Source organism: Oryx dammah, unplaced genomic scaffold (assembly GCF_014754425.2).
Source record: "Oryx dammah isolate SB20612 unplaced genomic scaffold, SCBI_Odam_1.1 HiC_scaffold_27, whole genome shotgun sequence".
Classification (NCBI taxonomy): domain Eukaryota; kingdom Metazoa; phylum Chordata; class Mammalia; order Artiodactyla; family Bovidae; genus Oryx; species Oryx dammah.
Genome location: NW_024070211.1, coordinates 98295645 through 98316245, shown reverse-complemented (window position 1 = coordinate 98316245; position 20601 = coordinate 98295645). Strand labels below are relative to the sequence as shown.

Here is a 20601-nt window from a genome sequence, read left to right as displayed (position 1 = left end):
AAAATGATGCCAAAAGGAGCCTGCCAATTTAGTTAGGGCCAGGCTGCCAGATGTAATTTCTCTTCGGTGAAAAGTGGTGTTAAATATACAGCAGTCTGGAAAAAAACATGATAAAATGATAATGGACATTAGATTAAAAACAGATCACAAGAAATAAAAACACTAAGATAGATAAAGAAGAGGAAAGTTCACAGCGTCATTCTGTGGAACAGTCCATTCCACAAAGTATATTAACTGTATGGAACTAGGAAAAGTCCAAAATAGATGGGTATATTTAAGCTGTTTCCTATATGCAATGAGATTCACATTTATTAATTTACTTTTCTGTGTCATACACAGAAGAAAAAGAAAAAAAACAAAGAAAAAGAACAGGGAACAAATTTCCAAGGATGAAATTTCCACATTTATTTTTCTTTCATGTGCATAGAAAATGGCAGTGAAGTGTCCTATGAAAGAGGCAGGGAATGGGCATGGTGCTGCTATACCAGACTGGACTTTGTGCTTCAAAGGTACACTATTCATTTTGAAAACAAAGGATGTTGTAGTTTGTTTTTAACTGCTAACAATTCCTTGGGTTTCCCATTTGTTTTTTAAGCTGTCAGTTTCTTCAAATCTCTTTTCAGATGACACACTGCGTTACAAGTGATGGCACTTAACCAATGTGGCATTTCCATATTTACATCAACAAAAGAAATTTACAAGACATCATAGCATACAATCTTGACAGTTAGTAATAGCAATAAAACACGAAGGGCATCCATTTTATTTATTTTTTTTCTGTACAAACTATCAGAACATAACTTATTCACATTAAAAAAATCATTTTTAATTTGATTTGACCTACACATCCCCCTTCTCATTTCACCCATTTCTTAAACCTCTCATCACATCGCCCACACCTTCACCAGACTATAGAATCTACAAGTAATTAGATCTAACACCTAAGTATAGCTTAGAAAGTCCTTTCTCCCGAAGGTTGCCTCACTTCCCTGAAAATTCCTCAAAAAAGAAAAAAAAGAATATGCTCTTCACTCATTCCTTTCATATCACTTTCACATTTCATCAGCAAATCAGCAAGACGGACTTCTCATCTCAATCCAAACAAAGTTAGAAAGAAAGAGTTCCTCTCCCAAGCATCGGGATGCTACACCCACGAGTCTGGGGACCCTGGGTACTGTTCTGCTCTGTAAGAAGGTCGTTTAGTGGAATAAAAGTCCACGTAATTCGTGGTTGATTTCAGTCCATACTGTGTCGAATAATCAGTAGAAGCTGGAAAGTGAACTCGATCATCAAAATAAGGATCTTCATAGCTATGAGGAGACTGCAAATACAATCTGTATGCATCAAAGTTCTTTCTGTTGGAGTCATCTTGACTATAATACAGCTGTTGATGCTGTTGGCAAAATGAGAAAGCAAATAAATCAAGGCAATTTTTGGAAGTACATGTTTAGGGAAAAATTAATGTGGGCTTCCTGCTTTATATTTTTAAAGCAATATTCAGTGTTTGTGAATTTATCGTTGAACGTTTTTCTGGTGCACACTGTATGTTTACTAGTGGACTGGAAGGATTTTAAACTGTTTACAGGTGAGCTGGCCGTTGGCTCAAGTCCTGTCCTATGACTTCTAGAAGTTAGCAACTTGGGAGAACCCCAGAGAGCCCCTGCTACCTCCCTCCTTCCTAGAGGCCAAGTTCTGTGCTCTGCTCTGGAAGAGCCTGTGAGCTGGGCATACCCGTTGAAAGATGGCCTTTATTTTTGCTTTGACACAGGGGTACAATTAGCACATCAAGAACCCAGTTAAAGGTTGGATTTTGGGGCTTCGGATTGCTGTATAATTGCAGAACCATCTTTGAAAACATTTATCTCAGAGATGAAGATTGAGTCCATTCCTCAGTTTTAAAAGAAATATGTAGTCTGGTGAACAAGTCACATTTTGGAAACCCTGCTGTGCTTTTAAACGAATAAGCAATCTCCAGGCAGGAGAGTAGTACAATTAGAAGAGATATGTGAGCAAATACAATTCAAAAGGAACAGACTTCCCTCAAGCCAGGGCTGATACTAACTTCATCTGTAAGGAAGCAAAGTGAAGCACAGGTGGGCACCCACAGCCTGACCTCATTTCCTTTCGTGCTGTCTATCTCTGACTTCACATTGATTTCTTCACATGTTTGGAGAAAAACTGTAATGTTTCTAATGTCTGTCCTTCCTCCTGATTATGCCCAAATTCCACCCCTGTCCTGCCTGTAGCAAGATGTTACAAATTTACCACATAGGGATCAACACCATATTCTGGAACTAAAGGCATTCTAATATTATAAGGATTTCAGAGCTAAATTTTGCTTTTTAACTTAGAGTGATGATTCTGAGGATATTTCTCCTGATGAAAAAACTATAGCAGAGATTATGAGTAATTTGAGAGGTTCTTCTTCCATCTACAGGGAAAAGATATGGAAGGAGGTCTGAGAGTATCCTTATCTGCAGGGCAGGTTACAGGCTTGTTTGGGAACCCCCCAATTGCTGTGTTAATGGAAGAAGGTAAGAGGAGAGATCAGATGACCCAGGTGGACATGGCATCAGACAGGACCAAAATGAATTTTAGGCCCCATGAAAGCAGAGCTTAAATGTTACAATCACTAGTCCCCTTTCTGCTGGGGAGTGGGGTCTACCCCTGTAGGGCTGAGTCCATTGTGACCTCTGAGCCTAAGACTCAAGTGTCTTCAAACCATGGAGGCCCGAATCGGAGGGAGCCATGAAGATGGAGAGAGAGACGGAGGTACAAAAAAGAAGAGTGAGGTGAGAGGACGAAGTGTGCTTACTGATCTTTCCCCACCCAGAGAACAGAAGAGATTTTAGAGATTTAAAAAAAAAAAAAAAAAGGTGGGAAAAGGAAACTGTTGGGTAAAGAACAGGAGTTAAAGACTTCTCAGCTGGTTGCCATCAGTGGCATGGGGTTACCAATTTGGATATGCAAGGATATAGGCTACTATAGAAGTGATTTGCTTAAACCATGGATGAGCTTCCAAGGAACAGAGATCCCCTGGGACAGCTCCCCGGCCCCGCCGTGTGGGCCCAGCTCAGGTAAGTCAACCAGCGCGGACCCCTTACTGTGTTGATCCCTGCTAATCGGCCTTCTGTAAAAATGGTATTGCAAATTCACCTGTAGCCGTCTATTTTGTTCTCTTGCTGGTGAGGAATAGGAACTGATGTAAATTGGTGAAGGTTTGCTGGAGCCTGTAAGAAAATATTTTATGAAATTAAAACTAGTGCTCATTATCTGGTCCATTAGGTCATATGGACTCCCAGGGCTAGGGCTGGTGGTGTGCCCGACAGGCCCTGCCTTCCCGGCATGGCATAGCCCCAGACGGTTAGCGGCCTGGGTGCCCCGGATCAAGCCTGCTTGCTGCCTAACCCAGGGCTCTCAGGGGCTAATGAATATGGCAAAAAGAGGCTGTGTGTTTCATCAAAAAGCAATGCCAATGCACAGATCCAAAAAGGATTCCTTCTCAAACTCTGGTCACTATGGGGAGCTCTTCCCACCTGTGCAGATGTCTGCTGGCTGGCTTTCTGAACAGCAGACATGCTCCTGGAGCCCAGGAACATGGCTTTTCCAGGGCTCTTGAGCTTTGCCCCCACCCTCAGATGGGGGAAGGGAAACATAGCAGAACAAGCTCCATGCCCTCGGAACAGCCTTGATTCAAAATCCCAGGTCCTGCAAGAAGCAGGCACAGCCTGTGTTCTAAAAGGCCGGCCACCTGAAGGCACAGTCTTGTGTCTGCCATATTTGAGTATGTCTTAAAAAGAACCTGGTAACCAGATAGCTGTCTTCAAGAGTCCACAGAAGACTCTGATGATGTCACTGGTTACCCTACTAGTATTGTTAAGGCTAGCAAAGATTTTTATTTTAATGAGGAAAATGAAACATATTTGAGGCAAATTAGTTTATTGAAGCAAGCAAAGAAGATACAGAAGGGCGCGCATGCTAAGGAGGCGATCTTTAAAATAAAGCAGGCTGCTGCAAACCTGAAGCAACAATGCACTTCAGTTGGTATGTGCGTTTCCTCTGCAAAGAGCTTGGTGTTTGAAATGTAGCATCTGCAGTTTTCTGAGCTATTAATTGCCACAGTAACAACAGTCGATTAGTAAATAGTCCTGTGGAATCACAATTTTAAAGACAACAGCGCAACTGAGACTGCTCCCCCAGCAGTTGTTAAAGTGCCACCAGCTTTTATTTCTTTTTAATAAATAGCTTTTTTTTTTGGAGAAAGGAGGGTTTCTCCCGCTTTTTGAAACTTCCAGAGGAGTTTCAATTTGCCAGATAGCTGAGAATGGAGATAATATGAAATCGTGGTAACCCTTCAGGTTGGCATTCTTTAAATAAATTATATGCATGGCTTTCTGAATAGGACATAAAAATAATACTGTGCAACATCACTTTTGTTATTCTTAAAAAATAAATAATCACTCTGAGAAGAATCACATTATATATTTTGTTATTCATTCAAACTTTTCCACGAAAATGCAAATGGAATTGACCCCCATCCGCAGGTTTGAACGTATGAGTCGGTCCAGGAGATTGGCCCTGCCGAGTGTCACAGAGCTCGGGTTTCTGGAACACACCGGAGAGTGGGGAGGGGGCAGGACAAAGGGCCTGCATTGCAGGGGAGCCGGAAATGGATACAGTGCTCTCTTTATTTGTGGTCAGCAGACCACTGCCTCTGCTTGTTTTACTTAAAACAAGTGGGAAAGGCAACAGCCCCTGAAGCAGGAAGGAGATGGAGAGAGTGGACCATGGTTTGCTGCTGGGGGACCATCTCAAGGCAGGCAGAGGTTACCTCCCAGGCTGCCGTTCAAGTGCCTGGGGACACGCGGCTTTTCGAGATACTCTATCACACACCCGACTGGCATCTTACCAGGGTACAGGCCTCTGTGTGTGGCATCCCCTTGGCTACTGTAATACTGCATAGGTGGCTGGGTCCTATCGTATTCAGAGCGAGGGTCTCTGACTCCTAACAGTGCTGGTGAGGAAGAGGTGCTGCCGACTGAGGGGACAGGTGAGAGGAGGAGGGGGAGAGAGAGGAGAAGAAAGAGAAATCAGACTGTCAGTGTCTCTAGGAAGTCCTTTCTGGAAGAACAAAGGTCAATAATTAGACGCGGCCAGCACTAAAGTCAGCTCTTACAGGGGCTGAGAGCTGGAGGGCAGCCAACTCCAGGTCCCTGGATGGTGGCCTGCAGACCGGCCACTGTGATGATCAGTGCTATCAACCCCAGAGATCGCTGGGGAGCCCAGCGTGGTACAGGGGTCGTGCAGTTTCCCCACTGAGATGGCGGGTCTCAATGACCTGCCTTTGGGACTAATGCACGAGTTACGTTTGCTGTTTTACGATCTCAGTTCAGTCACTTGTGACACACCCATCTATTATCCTTAATGTATAGCTCTTCGGTAAATAGATGTTTTATGGCATGTTTTGATTTCTGATGATTTCAAAAGTATCTGCATTTCTAAATGTGTTTGAATAAGAGTGCCCGGCCCATGAAATTTCTAATTCCTTTTATGGTGATCAGCTGTCAGGGAAATTATAAGCCCAGTAAGCCCTGCTCATCAAGAAGCTCAGGATGCTGAGAAGCCCAGCTTCACAAAAGTCCAGCTTTTTTATCCAGCTGGAGCGAAATGTTTCATAACAACATATCTACCCTTGGGTATCCTGTGGGACATTTTCGCACAGAAGGAAAACACTGTACATCTTCTTTTTCTCATTAAGGAGTCATCTTGCTTGTACTGAAGTGTCTTACAATTAAGAGTGGTCACTTATTCACTGGATCCACTAGGGAGCAGCAGCCCCCAGACCTGTCACTGGTGCTTTCGCATGCACTGATGCTTTCAGAGGAAGACTGATAGCAAAATACCTTCCCCAGAAAATATTTTGAGCATGGGCTGTGTCTATGTGCTTCTCATCCTACTTTCTAGAAGGTAGGTAGACATCCCCACCTGCCTCCCACTATTATCAAGATGTCAGCAAGATATGAGATATGCCCATAAGCAGATATCACACTAACCCCAAGGGATGGATATCAGCCCTCAGAATAACTGGAGAAACAAGTGTGAATTATATCCTACCTTCAAATGGAACTCAGAGAGGGACCTCAGAACTTGGATGGGGCTTGTCGGCACTGTCCAGTGTGGATATCTGAGTCCTCAAAACAAGTTCATTGCTTACCGACTATGTCCTAATTTGTCTGAAATTACTCTTTTGCCTGTACACATGCCTTTCGTTAAGTAGCCAGCTCTCCCACTTGCCCTGGTACCACTCTTTCCAAGTTCCCTAAAGAATCCTGAGCATTTTAATAAAGCAGGATGGCCTCAGGCTATACCTGGGAGCCCAGCAAGAATGTGTCAAAACCCAAGCAGAGGTCTTTTTGAAGGAAAACAACTCATAGTTTAAAAACTAAGATATAAATATATATCACTGCAGTAGGCGGAGATAATTTTTAAAAACTCCTGGTATAAGTGAAGACATCTAATTATGCGACAAGAACCCCCAGTCGTATATTAGTCTTTTGGGCCACATTTGTCCACAAGAGAAATAAGACTGCCAGCAGGAACACAACTGAATACAACAGATAATATTTATATGTCAGAAGGGGAGATTTAAAGCCAAATAAAAGATGTTTATTACTTTTCCTGTTTCATTTAGTTAAGAATTAAATTTACAGGGCTGAATCAACTTGGTGGTAATATTCTGTTCTTACATGTTAAAAAAAAAATTATGTTGAGTCTCAAAACATTCTTTCTACCAAATTAAACACCACTAATAAGTAGGTAGCGTGGCTGCCAAGACTCCCAACTTACAAAATCATAGGGAATCCCTGTAAAGCCACCTATAAGGTCTGCCCATGAGCTGTGGATGCTGGGGTCTGGGTTCAGCCAGCAAATAGAGGTTTAACTGGTGAGAAGTAAGATACAGGGGAAGATCATGGCTCTCCCAGGGTCTAAAGGACTCTAATAGTTTTCATCAAGAAAACTAAAAAAATCACTTTGGAAGAGATTTCAGACTTATGGCCAGCAGGCAGACAAGGGCAACCATTTTCAGGCACAAGCTAGTGGTTCTCAAAGTGTGTTCCTCCACGCTCCTATATCCACGTCACCAGGTCGGCTTATGAAGTGCAGGTTCCCAGGCCCCTTGGCAAACCTAGTGAAGCAGAAGCTTGGGGTAACAGATGCTATGGAGGAGGCTGGGCCACTTTTGTGTACCCTAGTTGGTGTAAACTTGCATAAACCTTTAAAACGGAAGGAGGAGAGTGGGCCTGCTGTTTATAATAACATGTAATTCCTGAAGAAGGCTTTCAGTTTGAAGAGCAAACTCTCCTTCCCTCAGTGTTTGGAGGTGACAGACTTAATCAGTGTGTATGCTCAATTTCCTCTGGACGGGAAACGACATCCTGTCCCACACTCTCACCTAGGAGGGGCGTTTATCCACTGACCTGACTGAATGACAGGTGACATCTGTTGGTTGGTGATAGACAAGGAAGGATGTGATTTGAACCGGTCTCGCTCTAACGTTGACACAGGTGTAATAAAATGGTTCTGATTCCACCCATCCTGTGGGGTTAAAAGAGAAAAAGAAACCTCTCAAAATGAAAAATGACATTTCATGATAATAAATGATTACGACTGTGCGCTCTGATGAATGCTAATTATACTAGAGCTATTCTTGTAAGTTACCTTTTTATAAATGCTCCGGAGGTCCCGATATTGCCATAATGTATTCAAGACTTGGGCTGCTGCCTTCACCACTTTCAGAGATGATCTAGGGAAAGAGTGGGCATGTTAATGAATGTGGGCAGCACCGCCCCAGGCTCCACTTGAGAGACTCTGGCAGCAAAGCAGAGGCCATGAGGCTTCCTCTCCAAGGACCAGGGCGGGGAGGAGGCTGCTGCTAGCAACCACCACCAAGGTGTGAGGAGCCCCTGGGAGTCTGTCAAGTTCAGGGCTGGCCTGATGTGGCAGGGACCAATAAAGGCTCCCAGGCATTTGGCTGTGTGGTCAGAAGCTGTGGTTGGAATGAGCCCATGACTGCTGACCGTGACCACATATCCCAAGGGTCTGAGGGCCCTGCCAAGTTGGCTGGAATACCCACTGAACCATTATTAGACCTTCTTGTAACTTTCCTATCATGTATACCTCTTTGTAAACACGTGTGTCTGTGTGCTCTCATATTTGCTTTGGAAAATAAGGTCAGTTACTGCCTCCCCTCTCTGAAGACTGTCTGTTGAATGTCGGTGCTGTATTCGAGCACCGCTGACCACAAGTCCAGGAAGTTCAGCTCAGGAGTTGGTCCTCTCGGTCAGCGGCCTCATCATGAAGAGAAGCGGGGATGCGGGAATGCGGCCTCCTGCCTCAGCAAACAGCACCTCGTGAGGGTGGTTCAGAGGCCCTGAAGAGAACTGAACACCTCTGTCCTCAGACTTCCTTTTGATATTGAAGATTTGATCTGCTGTCCTCTTCCATTCCTTATCTTCCCAACTAAACCCTCAGGACACGGGGGAAGAAGAGAGGTGAGCAGGCTGGTGGCACCTCCTCCATCCAGTCCATCACAGCAGAATCTGGGCTGTGATGATTCTGAGGCTTCAGCAGGGGAGTGGCACGTAGGCAAGTGCAGGAGCCTCACAATCTCAGTTCCCGGAGGGGAGTCAAGGGAAAATCTGGGTCAGACCCAACCACTCTAAGACTTTTTAAATTTAAAATTTCCAAAATAGACAACAGAGCAAGGAATACCCTAAAGAAGAGAATGCATAGGAAATTTCAGACACCTGTGATGGTCCTGCAAGGTCTCTACAGCTCACAGCCACCCACTCTCAGCCGGGGTCTCACACTGCTGTTGCTGCTGCTATTGCTTTCCATTTTTAAGTGCTGGGCAGCTGGGATCAGGTCAGGAAAGGCAGACCTCAGACCTGGCTCCAAGGACTACTCCACAAACCCGACAGCAGGGGCATGCTAGGTGCACACCGTGACACCAACAGCTAGGCCACATGCTTCTAGAGACAGGTTCTCTGAGCAGAAACCTGACTCCCGAGAAAGCAAGGCAGTTTCTCTGCCCTCCCTTTGCAGCGCCATTCCTGGACGCAATTACGTAGTCTCATCTCTAATTTCTCTCATCCCATCTTCTCAATATTGTTCAACTGGGCATGTCTCAATCCTAGTCCTACCTGGCTGAGCAGCACATGTGATATGCGCTCACCTTCAAAATACTTTCTGCATGGGGCTTGCAAGGCACCAGGTGTGGCTGGGTCTCTTCTGAATGGTCTGGCTGCCCTTTCTCGGGCTCACTGCTGGCTCCTCGTATCTCCTTGACCTCAAACCATGAGGGACACCAGAGCCCTCAGGCCTCTTCTCTTCTCTATCTACATTTCTTGTTGATCTCATCTCATTTCTCTTCTCTAGATATGCCATCTACACCCTATGACTCTCAAATTGATCAGTGGCCTGGACCTCCATCTTGAACTTGACTCGAGTATATTCCACTCCTGACCAGACCCTCACGTGGACATCTACTAGCCATCTCAAGTGTATCACATCCCAAACTCTGGTCCTCCCTGAAGACCTGCTGCTCCTGCCAGCTGCCCCATGTCGGTAAGTGGCACTTCCATCCCATGGTCTCTTCTGCCAAAGACCTCAGAGTTGTCCTTGACACTTTCCGTCTTCCCTGCTGCTCATTTAATCCTTCAGTAAATCCCATTCACTGATGCTAGTTTCCAACATGTCAGGATTGACCACTTCTCCACCTCAAGTCCTGTCACCGTTAGTCTTATTAGGAGTCAGGGGAGACGAGGTTGTGGAGTCACTCTGATTACTTTCAGGGACATCGGATCATGTCTCTCCTCTGCTGTACACTCTCCAATAGCTCCCAGTTTTGCTCAGATTAAAGTCAGAGTCCTCTGACACTGGCCCACAGGCTCCTGTACTTCTGGTTACTGTCCCTCCTCCTCTTCCCTGCTGACTTGCTCTGTTGTAGCCCCTCTGGCTTCCCGCCCTTCATCACACACACGGGTGATCTTCCATCTCTGGGCACTTCCACTTGTTCCCTTTGCCCCCAAATGCTCTTCCCTCCCTCCTCCAGGTCTGTGCCCAAGAAGCACCATCTCTTTGAGGTCTTCCCGACGACTGATCTAAAATTGTAACACCCCCTCCTCACCCTGGCGAGCCCTGTAACTATCCCTGATTTTATTACTTGCCACACACTCAGCACCATCCACAGGCTAAGTGCGCTGCTCACTCCACTAGAACCTCGTCTGCTCTACCCAGGGAATGTAAGCTGCCTGTGGGTGGGTGTGACCTGCACACCCCTGTAGCACATGGCAGGGAGGCAGGAGACAGATGCGTGGTGAGTGAATTGAAAAGAAAGTAAGTTTATGTTCAGAAGAAAACTTGATTTGACCTAGGACTCTCTGAATCTGTTTTGAAAAAAAAATTAGACCTTTTTTTTTAATATACAAAGATTTTGGCACTGTTTCAGCATTTCTGTAGTCTGCTCTTATGCCTTTCAAAAATAAAGGCTATCTCACAAAATTTTAAGAGCACAAAATGCGATTTTGGTTACTCTTATGGAAGAGGGGAGAGTAGGGGAGTTAGTGGAACAGGACCTTAGCTTTTTCTGTAATGCTTCATTTCCTTTGAAATAAAAAGGAGTGTGTGTGCACTTATTACTAATGAGATAAAAGAGATACATACATAAGATACATACATACATAAGAAAAAAAGGACTAAAAGGAAACACAGATAATGTTGATAGCTGTGGCTTCTGTGGAGTGAGACTATGCTTTGCTACATTATTCTTATATTTTATCAACAGAAATTATTTCAAAAGTATATACAATGTGACTTCTAGCACTCATGCTCAGCCAACTAATAAATGTTTACTAGTTGGGGACCAGGCTTTGTTCTAGACACTCAGGACACAGCAGTGAATAAAAACACAAAGCACCTGCTACTGGTGGCGTTAGATGCCAGAGGGGCCATAAATAAACCAGGGAAGCCACTGCCTCACGGGAGGCGATCTGGGGGGGCGGGGCACTTTACAACTGAAGTGGATGTGTGTCCTACACTTCCCACTTCCTTGAAGGACTCTCTGATCTGGCACTAAGGCAAATTCATAGTCACCGCTATGGCTCTGTGACAAGAAACCTATTTTTGCCACCAGTCCTTCTGCTGCTTCATCACTTGGGTGTCACCCAGAAGTGACATATGATCCAAGCCCAGGGCTCATCCTGAGGCCACACGTAGACTCTGCTGCACATGGTGACTTTAGTACTTTGTGGGAGCAAATAATCCCAGAACTGAGGATTTAGGAAGAAGTTCTTGCAGAACAGGCCCTGGAGCCTGGAGCAGAGCCAAATGCCCGAGGGAGATGGGTCTTCAGGTTTTCCTCCCCATGACACGTCTGATTCTTCCAGGAGGCAGAATGACTGCATGTGGCTTTAGCAACAGGACAATAGTAGGGCTAAGGGATGCTCCAAGAAAATAAAGAGCAGAAAAGGGGCCACATGACCACAAATACTTCTCCCAGCAAAACAGGTTTTAACTGCCTAGCTTATTGGTATGTAAGAAGTGCAGAAATAAATCCCTCCCAACAGGAAATGCATCCTTGACCAAAGCCCTTGTCACAGGTCCAACCCAAGAATAAGGGCCTGGGGCTGGCACCCCCTTGCAGCAGACTTGCCTGTCTCCTCTGCCCTTGGTGATGTTCACCAGCTTCTCTATTCCTCCCGAATCAGCCAGGGCCTTGGCGTTCTCCATGTTCTTGCTGGTGACCTCGTGCAGGGCGCAGCAGATGGCCGCCACGGTCTCATCCGACAGCACGCTGGGGCTGGCGCCACCTGGGAGCCGGTTGACCAGGTCTCGCATGGCGTATTTCCCTGCCCAGGACAAAAGAACTCATTCAGATTCTGGAAGGGACCTGGTTTTTGTTATTATTGTTATTGAAAAATTGTGACTGCGTGGTCTCTTTAAGATAAAACCTCAAAAGAGACAATAACAGGAAAGAAAAAAAATCCATAGTGAAGAAGGAAATGACAAACATTTTAACTGTAAGGGGCAGGTTAATATCACGGCCAGGCCACTTGGGGAAATGATTGGTTTATAAAACTTTACTGCAAATTGCTAAAAGAAAATGTAAATCAGGGTGTAAAACTGGTATACTAATCACGTTGCTTTAGTTTCCACTATTTTCATGAACAGTGAGAATAAAGGAATTATCATAGTAAATATTGTTCTCCATTCAATTCCTATGCATCACAATTACAACTTCTTAAAGCTTTTAAAAACTTTTTTTTGAATAAGTTTTAAGCTGATCAAGTAAGGCTGCCAAAAATACTTTTCATGACATCTTTCTAGATCTCAACATGTGAACTGGGTAGTCACATATTTTCATCAAGTTGAGGGTTTCTATCAGTTGGTCTGACATCTGACATCAGTAACAATGTGTTTGTTTCTTTTAAAGAAGACACAAATACAATTCTGGTATGAATGACTATGCTCAACGTCTCAAGAGTGATGTAATAATAAAGTTCCCAACAGGACAAGGCAGGGGAACCCCCTCACTCCTGAAGCATTTCCCTACAGACCCTCAATTTCCCTTACTTTTCTCCAAAATGGAATTATCTCGAGCTTTTCCCGTTTAAATTACTGACCAACAAACTGGAAATTAACTAAAGCACAAGTAAATATTTTCTTAGTTTTTTCCCCCATGCTAATAATTGAGTGGATGCTACATGGGGTTTTTATTGAAGACCTATTTATATACAGTGGTAAGCAGGAGAAGACAGGGCCTGAATACAAGCAAGCTCCATAATTTACAGCATGTCAAGGGAAGCCTTGAGCTTTACTCATAGAGAATATTGTTACCAAGAGTGGAAAAAGTGATGACATCTTAAGCTAGAAGATAAATATGGTTTTTAGGAAAAGATGGTAAGTTAGCACTTGTGATTGTGAATACTTGTGAATGACCAGAAGGTCCGCAACATGTAATCTGTCATTTTGCTAAGACATAGTTTTAAACTACACTCAGCAAGTTTGGGAGAAGGCCGCTCATTCCATCTGTGAGCGCCCCTAGCAGTTCTCTCAGAGCTTGTGGCCCAGACAGCTGGCTTTGTTAGAGTCAAGTGAATATGTAGGAACTTTTGTGAACTCACAAAACTGTGTTTCCTCGTGAAGAAATGTCTCTGGAGACAGAGTTCACTGCTAGTGCTGGACGTGAGGAAAGAATGAAGGGAGTGGTTCTTAGGAACAGAAATGCTGGGTAAATCAGAGTCAGATACTAAATCTGGGAGGTGCTCAGACTGCCTAGGAAGGAAGGGATCTTCATGGAGAAACAAGGAAAAGTGACTCCTGAGTAAATAACGCTGGGTAAAATAAAGCTCATCAGTGGAGGGAGAAAATGCTCACTCAAGTTTAAAAGCGGGTGAGGAACTCTCAAAAACACAAGGGGGCACTGAGAGAAGGCGAGGCCCCGGAATGCACACTGGTCTCCCCACAGGTCTGGGCTCCCATGGAATTGCGAGGCACTCTCTGCTCTCCCACTCTCTCCTCCATGTGTGGAATGATAGGCTGCAAGGCATCTGTGGCCAACCCTTTATTTTTTAGCAGTAAGAACTCCCAAACTATAAATTCAAATAATATAGATGTAACAGAAATAACTTAAAAAATCTCTCTTTGGGGACCTAGAGGATTTCTCTCAAGGAAATGTGGGTACTAACAGCTATAAACACATCTACTGGAATCAGGCACGAGCTGGAGTATGAACAGGCTGGGAAAGAAGCTCCTTTCCTCTCTGTGAGGTACAGTTTGGCTCCACGGAGGAATGGTGTTTTAAGAACAGGATAATCCAGGCAATGACTTAAAATAGCACTGCTGTCAGGCACTGTATGAGGGGCCATAGAGAATTCTCAGTCGCTCTGTAAGGTAAACCTTCTGGCCCCTGTTCCTTTCCTCTCCCTATCTCTCATGGGTATTTTAATGAGTTCAACATACATCCATTAATCCACATAAGGTCTTGTCTAATTTCTCCGCCTCCTCCCCTGACCCATCATCAGCTATGGGTCTGGCGTGGACCTTGCATTTTCACAGCAAGTCCATTGTGAGGAGAGTTGGCATGGGCAGCTTCCTTTCAGAGATGGAAACCAAGGAGGGGTTTTCAACTGAGATGAAGGAATAGAACCTGGTGGGCTCAATGCAGGACACCCCAGGTTATATAGCCAGTGAGCAGTGGATCCAGGGTTTAACCTGAGGCCTGCTGGAGGGTCTCTGATCTTTTCTGTATGCCACACTCTGCTTGGGATGGTGGCCATCCCTAGGAGGCAAGCAAGGTAAGCTGCCAAGAGTGCAGAACTTTGAAGAGGAGCTCATTCTCAAGTTAAGTGCTAGCAAGTGCTAGCCACATTTAAGGGTGAATGCCTCCTAGAATTTTGTACCTATATGCCTCATTTGCCTTTCCCTCATCCTGACCCTGCCCTGGGGTCAGGCCTTGGGGCAGTGGCTCTGTTTTGGTGTGAGCACTTACACAGATCTGAGAAGGAAAAGTTATAAAACATTCATGTGATTTCTTTTTAAAATTTAGAACATGGTAGTATTGGTGAATTAGCAGATATAAGTCTCAAAAATCAGAAAAGTGAGCATCAAACCTTTTTTTGTTGTTTAAGAAATGAATCTCTCTTGGGAAACAGTCACGGGTCAGGGGAGGAGGCGGAGAAATTAGATAAGACCTTATGTGGATTAGTGGGTGTATGCTGAACTCATTAAAATACCCATGAGAGACAGGGAGAGAGGAAAGGAACAGGGGCCAGAAGGCTTACCTTACAGTTAATAACCCTACCTCTCTGAAATGGAGTGGTCAGAAAGTACAGACACAAGGGTACCAAATACACCAAGAAACCAGGGACTAGGACTCAGTTGTTAATCATTTTAAATGTCATATTTTTATAAAACAAAAGAAGAGCTTTATAAACGCTGTCATTTCTCTTTAGAGTTCATCAGGTCACCAGAACATACCTATGAGCTCCTTGTTGCGAACATCTAGGGCCATATTCCTCAAGGCAGTTGCCACAGAAGAAACAACTCTATCGTTATCCATTCTCAGAAGCTCTACAAGGATGGGGAGCCCTTTTTCTTTGCGGACGGCTGCTCGGATATATGCTGCAAACTAGGAAACAAAACAAGGTAATAAGCCATTATAAAACAGAGTGCAACTCTCAGGCATTACTGTCACCTAAGAAAGATGTTTTCAAAAGATGAACTAATAGATTAAATGTTTTCTTTCCAACTGGAGATTAAATCTGTGATGCCAGTCAAGAGAAAACAGTTTGGGAAAAAGATAAGCTAGGATGACTGATTTAAAAAGAAATCCCAAAGCCTGAAAACCTCAAACCACCATCTGGCAGATATTTTTGTGCAGAAAAGAGAAGGCAGTGATTACTTTCTACTTCAGCTACATAAACATGATTAAGGACGGATGGCGTGTCTTCTCTGCAGTTGGCCCCATGCCAGGTCCAGAGGCTATAAATAGCATGGCAGAGCTGGTAACTGATCAGTGCACATTAAAGGAGAACCTGTCTCCATCCAGTCATCTTTTCCCTGTATCCTCTGCAACAATATTTACAGTTTAGTAACCCTTCAAAGAAATTGCTTGGGGAAAAAATACCTTGCCTTGGAAGAAAAGGAACTCTCCAGGAACACTGAGCATCATAATTCATACACATTGGTGAAAAAGTAAGTATATCTGTGCACAAAACGCTTTATCATTCAAGATTAGTTAGCTGCTGCTGCTGCTTTTTTAAAATCCACAGTCAAAAACTTCTTCCGTGATTAAGAGGCAAGTCTGTACAGTGAGTCAGTTTGGGCACCACATGAATTGGAAATGAACACGAAGTCATCAAGGAAACAAACAAACAGAAAAAGTAACATTTGAAAATGGGTCTTTAATCTTGTTTTGAGCTTTCACTGACATTTTTACCAATACAAACTATCTTTCAAAATTTAGGATAATTGAAAAACGTTGCTCATGAAACATCTTAATACTTTCCTGCTGTGGTCAAGACACAAAGACAAAGACCTGCCAGCCCTTCGTATTATTTTGAACATGAAAATATGTGATGACGCTTCTTTAATATCAACAGAATGGATTTTTAAAAACCATAAATAAAAGGAAAAGATGCATTTCAAAGATGCTATTAGCTTTCTTCAGGTCAATACTCCTGTTTTCTAAATCAAATGAAATCTGCAGGGGAGACATAATACACAACTTGCTGTCGGGTAAAGGACTTGGGCAGCTTTGGCAACTTCTCCCTCTGAAACCTGCAAGGACAGAACCAATGCCTGTCTCTCTTGGGAGACAACCGGCTCAGTTTACCTCGAGTGCCTCCCTCTCAGAACGTTACCACCATCACCACTCCCTAAACAGCTTCTCATTTGCTCACATCTCTCACCACGACAATCTTGTTTTCTTAATGAGACTCCAATATTTTGATTTACTATTTTCGATACCTTTGAAATCATTTCCATATAATATTTACATTTTAAATGACCCTGCCATTTAACTTCTATTCACTAAAGGTCTCAGAAAACAAAATTCTACAACTCAAATCATATCTATTTTAATTATTGTTTTTAAAATCACCATATGATTCTCAGGTCATAAGAAGCTGGAGGTGAACACCATATCACCAACATAAATATTTATGAATACTTATATGCTGGGCACCGTCCTCGGTCCTCCACATTTATTACCTCATTTAATCCTTAAAACCACATAATGAGGTAGGTATTATTTCCATTTTACAGATGATGAACCTGAGGACATGAGGATGAATCTGAGGCCTCCAGCTAGTAAGGGAGGTAGGGCAGGACTTGAAGCCAGGGGTCTGGCTCCAGAGTCAGTACTTAGATGCTGTTAGTACTTTTAATGTTTTTAACTAATTAATAGTTGATTTACAATGTTGTGCCAATCTCTGCTGTACAGCAAAGTGGCATACACATATCAAGGACAATAACAAAAAAACCACAGTGGCTTAGCACTAGGCCTAATTATTTATATATAAGCATTAGAACAGCTGGCTGCATGCTAGCAATGCAATACTTTTCACTCTCATGGAAAAAAACAATGCCCAGACAATTTTTGTTTTGGGAGGTGGTAATGGAGGAAATAACCAAAAACAAGCATTATAATAATTCTACTAAAACATACTTGTTGGCAAACTTCTAGAGGTTGAAATGTTTCAAACAAGGATTGTCTGAGACGTTGTCAGATGATATTTTAGAAGTTCTGAGAACTTGCTTATAGTGGTAACAGTAGGAAATCACCTTCAATTTTCCTAATGAAGTCACACATTTACCAGTGGAGGCAGAAACTGCCACACGTAGGTTCTGCAAGTATTAGAAAGGAATGAAGGCCCAATCTCAGCTCCAATTCAGGCCCTCGGCATCTCTCACCAGGCTTTCCAATAGAATCCCAGCCTCCATGGCTCCTGACTTCAAATTCACTCTCAGTGCAGCTGCAGATGGGATCCAACAGTGTCCACATCAGTCTGTCTATGTTGCCTGTCTGCTTAAACCCTTTCAGTGGCCCCTCTGGTCTGAAGGTCAGGTTTTAGCTCCTGAAGCTTGGCCGTCAGGCCTGGGTATGAGGGCCAGTTCCACCATGGGCACCCTTCGTCCCCCTGCACATCTCAGCCACCAGCCTGTAGCCTCTGCCCATGACGTCCTCACTGTGAGGGCTCTTGTCCCCTCTTGTGCCTTTATCTGGAAAGCTCCCTCTGCACCCAACCTCACACTGGGTGGGCTTCACCTGCTCATTCTTAAAGGTTCCACTTGGGCAGCACCATCCCCCCAGGAACTCTTCCCTACCTCCTGGAGTCCCTCCTTCCTTGCCTTTCCCTCACCAGGCTGGGTTAGAGGTCCTCTTCCAAGACCATGGAATCTACACAACACTTACTCAGTACATCTGGTTTTCTCCTTCGCCTTCAGTTTCTCATGGGGAAGGGCTATGTCATATCCATCCTCGGGTCCCCAGAGCCAACTGCAGTCTCCTCACTTTTTTCCTCCTACCCTTTAGCAAGCTCTAAGCACCTTCGCTCGTCCCTTGCCATTGGCTATGGCTGGTCTGACTGCATGGAGGTATGGACGAGTGGAGGACATCCTACCTTCCAGTTTCCAGCAGAGAGGTTCTGGAGTGATCCGGCAGAGCCTTCCAAGGTGGCTGGGTTGGAACTTTCTGCTAGGAGGGTCAGATATGGTTTTACCACCGATGGGTGCCACAGCATCTCAACACCTTTGGGGGACTTCGAGAGTCCTGGGATAGGACCGACTCCATCCCACTGAAAGACAAAGAACATGCACTGGTGGAGGCAAAGTGAACACAGTATTCAACATCTGAAAACATTCCTTTCTGCTGGACTCAGCCAGAGCTACGCAGAAAAGCTGAATCATGAGAAAAAATGTTTTCTTGCCAAATATGTGATTTCTTACTCCCAGAGAAATGAAACTTATCAGAGTTTGATATCAAATAAAATGCTAACTTGATCCTCTTGTGGTGTCCTCTTTTTCTTCTTCTTCTTCTTCCCCCAGCAGCTTGGCTCCGAATCTTTGCTGGGAGACTCTTTTCCGAGTAAGTCATCCAATTCGTTCAGCCCCAGCAGCCGGGCCTGAGGCACCTCCAGCTCCAGCCGATACGACAGGTTCCTCAGGGTGCACACGCAGTTCTCCACGGTCTGAAACCCAACAAGGCGCAGGGTTAAAACCATCATAGCGTGTTAGTGCAAAATGCTTCTGTACCAAGCACCAGTGGTACTAAATAAATGCAGAATATGAAAGAACTGTTTTTCACTGATGGGAACCTGCAACCTGAACGTTAGAACTGATTCCAGACTGTTGGTGGGACCCCAAGCTCACAGAGCGTGCAGAGCCACCCGAAGGAGAGCTGAGGATCTGATTTAACAGAGTGGAGTGTGCGGGGCGCTGGAGGGAAGAGCACCCAAGGCTTCTGCTTCAGGGCCGCTGCAGTGGCAGATGCTCCCACATTACCAGAACCCCACCCCTTCTCACAGCTGGGAACTCTCATCACGACAGCAGCTGGGGCCAACCCCCTCCGGCACAGCCTGTCCCCCAAGTGCCATCTTTGTCCTCTTCTTCCATCTCCCACCTCTCCCTTCCATCTGTGGAAAGTTCCATGAGCTCTTTCGTTCTACATTTTGTCGTCTGTACATGGTCTTTTGCCCCCCTAAGTCTCTATCACACCTCTAATTGGGAAGCCAACTGTCTATTCAACCAAGAGTGTCAAAAACCAAGCTCAGTTTTGCCCCGCAAGCGCTCCCCTTCCAACTTGTTTACTCCTCTCAGTTTCATCTGCAGATCTTTTGGTTCAATGAAGCTGAAATGAAAACCTGGCTGTCACTTTGAATTCTCCTCTACCTCCTCCCAAGCCTATCACTCATCATTCTTTTCTCTCACAAACCCTTATCTTCAAACCCAGGCCTACTTGCGGCCTCTCTCTGTCTAGCCCAATCTGAACAATACATGACTGGCCTGCCTTGGGATTCTTGACACATTTAGTCCCTCTTTCCTGTTTCTTCCCACCTTCCCCAGCCTCTGATGCCAGTGCAGACCTTGGATGATGAGCAGAATGCCTTGTACAAGGGCTGGGATGGAGGAAATGGGAGGGGAGGATAAGGGGCTTATGCTGGGAACAGAGGGAGTGCATGAAAGGCAGCAACCTGGGGTGTAGAAAGGGGCATCCTTTGGTACTGAGGCAGGTTGGGCAGAGCGGTGGGGGGATTCCAGTGTCTCAATCAAGAACTTTTATTCAGTAAATACTCAGATGCAGATGGATCTGATTGTAGCAGCAGGGGATATAGAATTAGAGGGGACAGCAGTGGGGCAATCACCTTGACACTGAGCCCAGGAGAGTCACAGAGAAGGTCTGGACCCTGCTAAGGTTCTTACCACACGGAATCACTCAGTTTTCATGGTTCTAAGGCTATTTTTGTTAAGTTCTCTTGTCTCTGTTAACTTGTAATTTTTAGAGACATTCTCCCTTTAACCTGGAGCGTAACCTAACCAAGAGGAGAGGGTCAGGAATTCCAGCCAGAGTCAAGGGCATGCAGACGGTGATGGTCAGCAGCTGTCGTCCTCTGCCAACCAGCATTCACTGACCTTGCTGTCGTAATCGGAAGTGTTCACACACGTGTGGATCACATACAACAGCGAGTCCACCAGCCCCTCGCAGGACCGCATCTGCTTCCTCGCTTCCTCCCCAGCAGAGCTGAGATTCCTATACAGGCAGAGACATGGGGGAGCTCATTAGCCATGGAGCCTTACCTTAATGATCTGAGAATGGATGACAGAGCAGCGTGTAAATCTGGTCTGAGGAGGCGTATGGAGCCTGCATTTTAAAATCTCAAGAGCTCATAATAACAGCCAGCCCCTCATTAGCCATGAACAGAAGACAGCAGGGACACTTGAACTTCGTATCTCTCTCATGACAGGTCACTTTCTAACCTCCTAAAATAATTATTTTGGGGGCTTATCCTGAGTTTCCTTCTATGTAAAAAAGGAGGAATA

General features: G+C 44.7%; 1 protein-coding gene across 13 annotated transcripts in view; it reads right to left on the bottom strand.

Moving 5' to 3' along the window:
• Positions 1-380: 380 nt before the first annotated feature.
• Positions 381-20601, bottom strand: part of PKP4 (plakophilin 4) — a 256672-nt gene continuing 236451 nt past the window's right edge. For 9 of the 13 annotated variants that reach the window (XM_040229128.1, XM_040229132.1, XM_040229133.1 and 6 more), the window contains 10 exons: positions 20194-20311; positions 18561-18752; positions 18186-18359; positions 15040-15190; positions 11714-11909; positions 7720-7804; positions 7479-7596; positions 4910-5038; positions 3157-3230; positions 391-1393 (listed from right to left, as the gene is read on the bottom strand). In XM_040229128.1, the coding sequence (XP_040085062.1) occupies positions 1145-1393; positions 3157-3230; positions 4910-5038; positions 7479-7596; positions 7720-7804; positions 11714-11909; positions 15040-15190; positions 18186-18359; positions 18561-18752; positions 20194-20311 (1486 nt within the window). In that variant the 3' untranslated portion in view covers positions 391-1144. Of the gene's footprint in view, positions 1394-3156; positions 3231-4909; positions 5039-7478; positions 7597-7719; positions 7805-11713; positions 11910-15039; positions 15191-18185; positions 18360-18560; positions 18753-20193; positions 20312-20601 lie in introns of all 13 variants that reach the window. The other 4 variants (XM_040229137.1, XM_040229141.1, XM_040229138.1 and 1 more) reach the window with 3 other exon arrangements.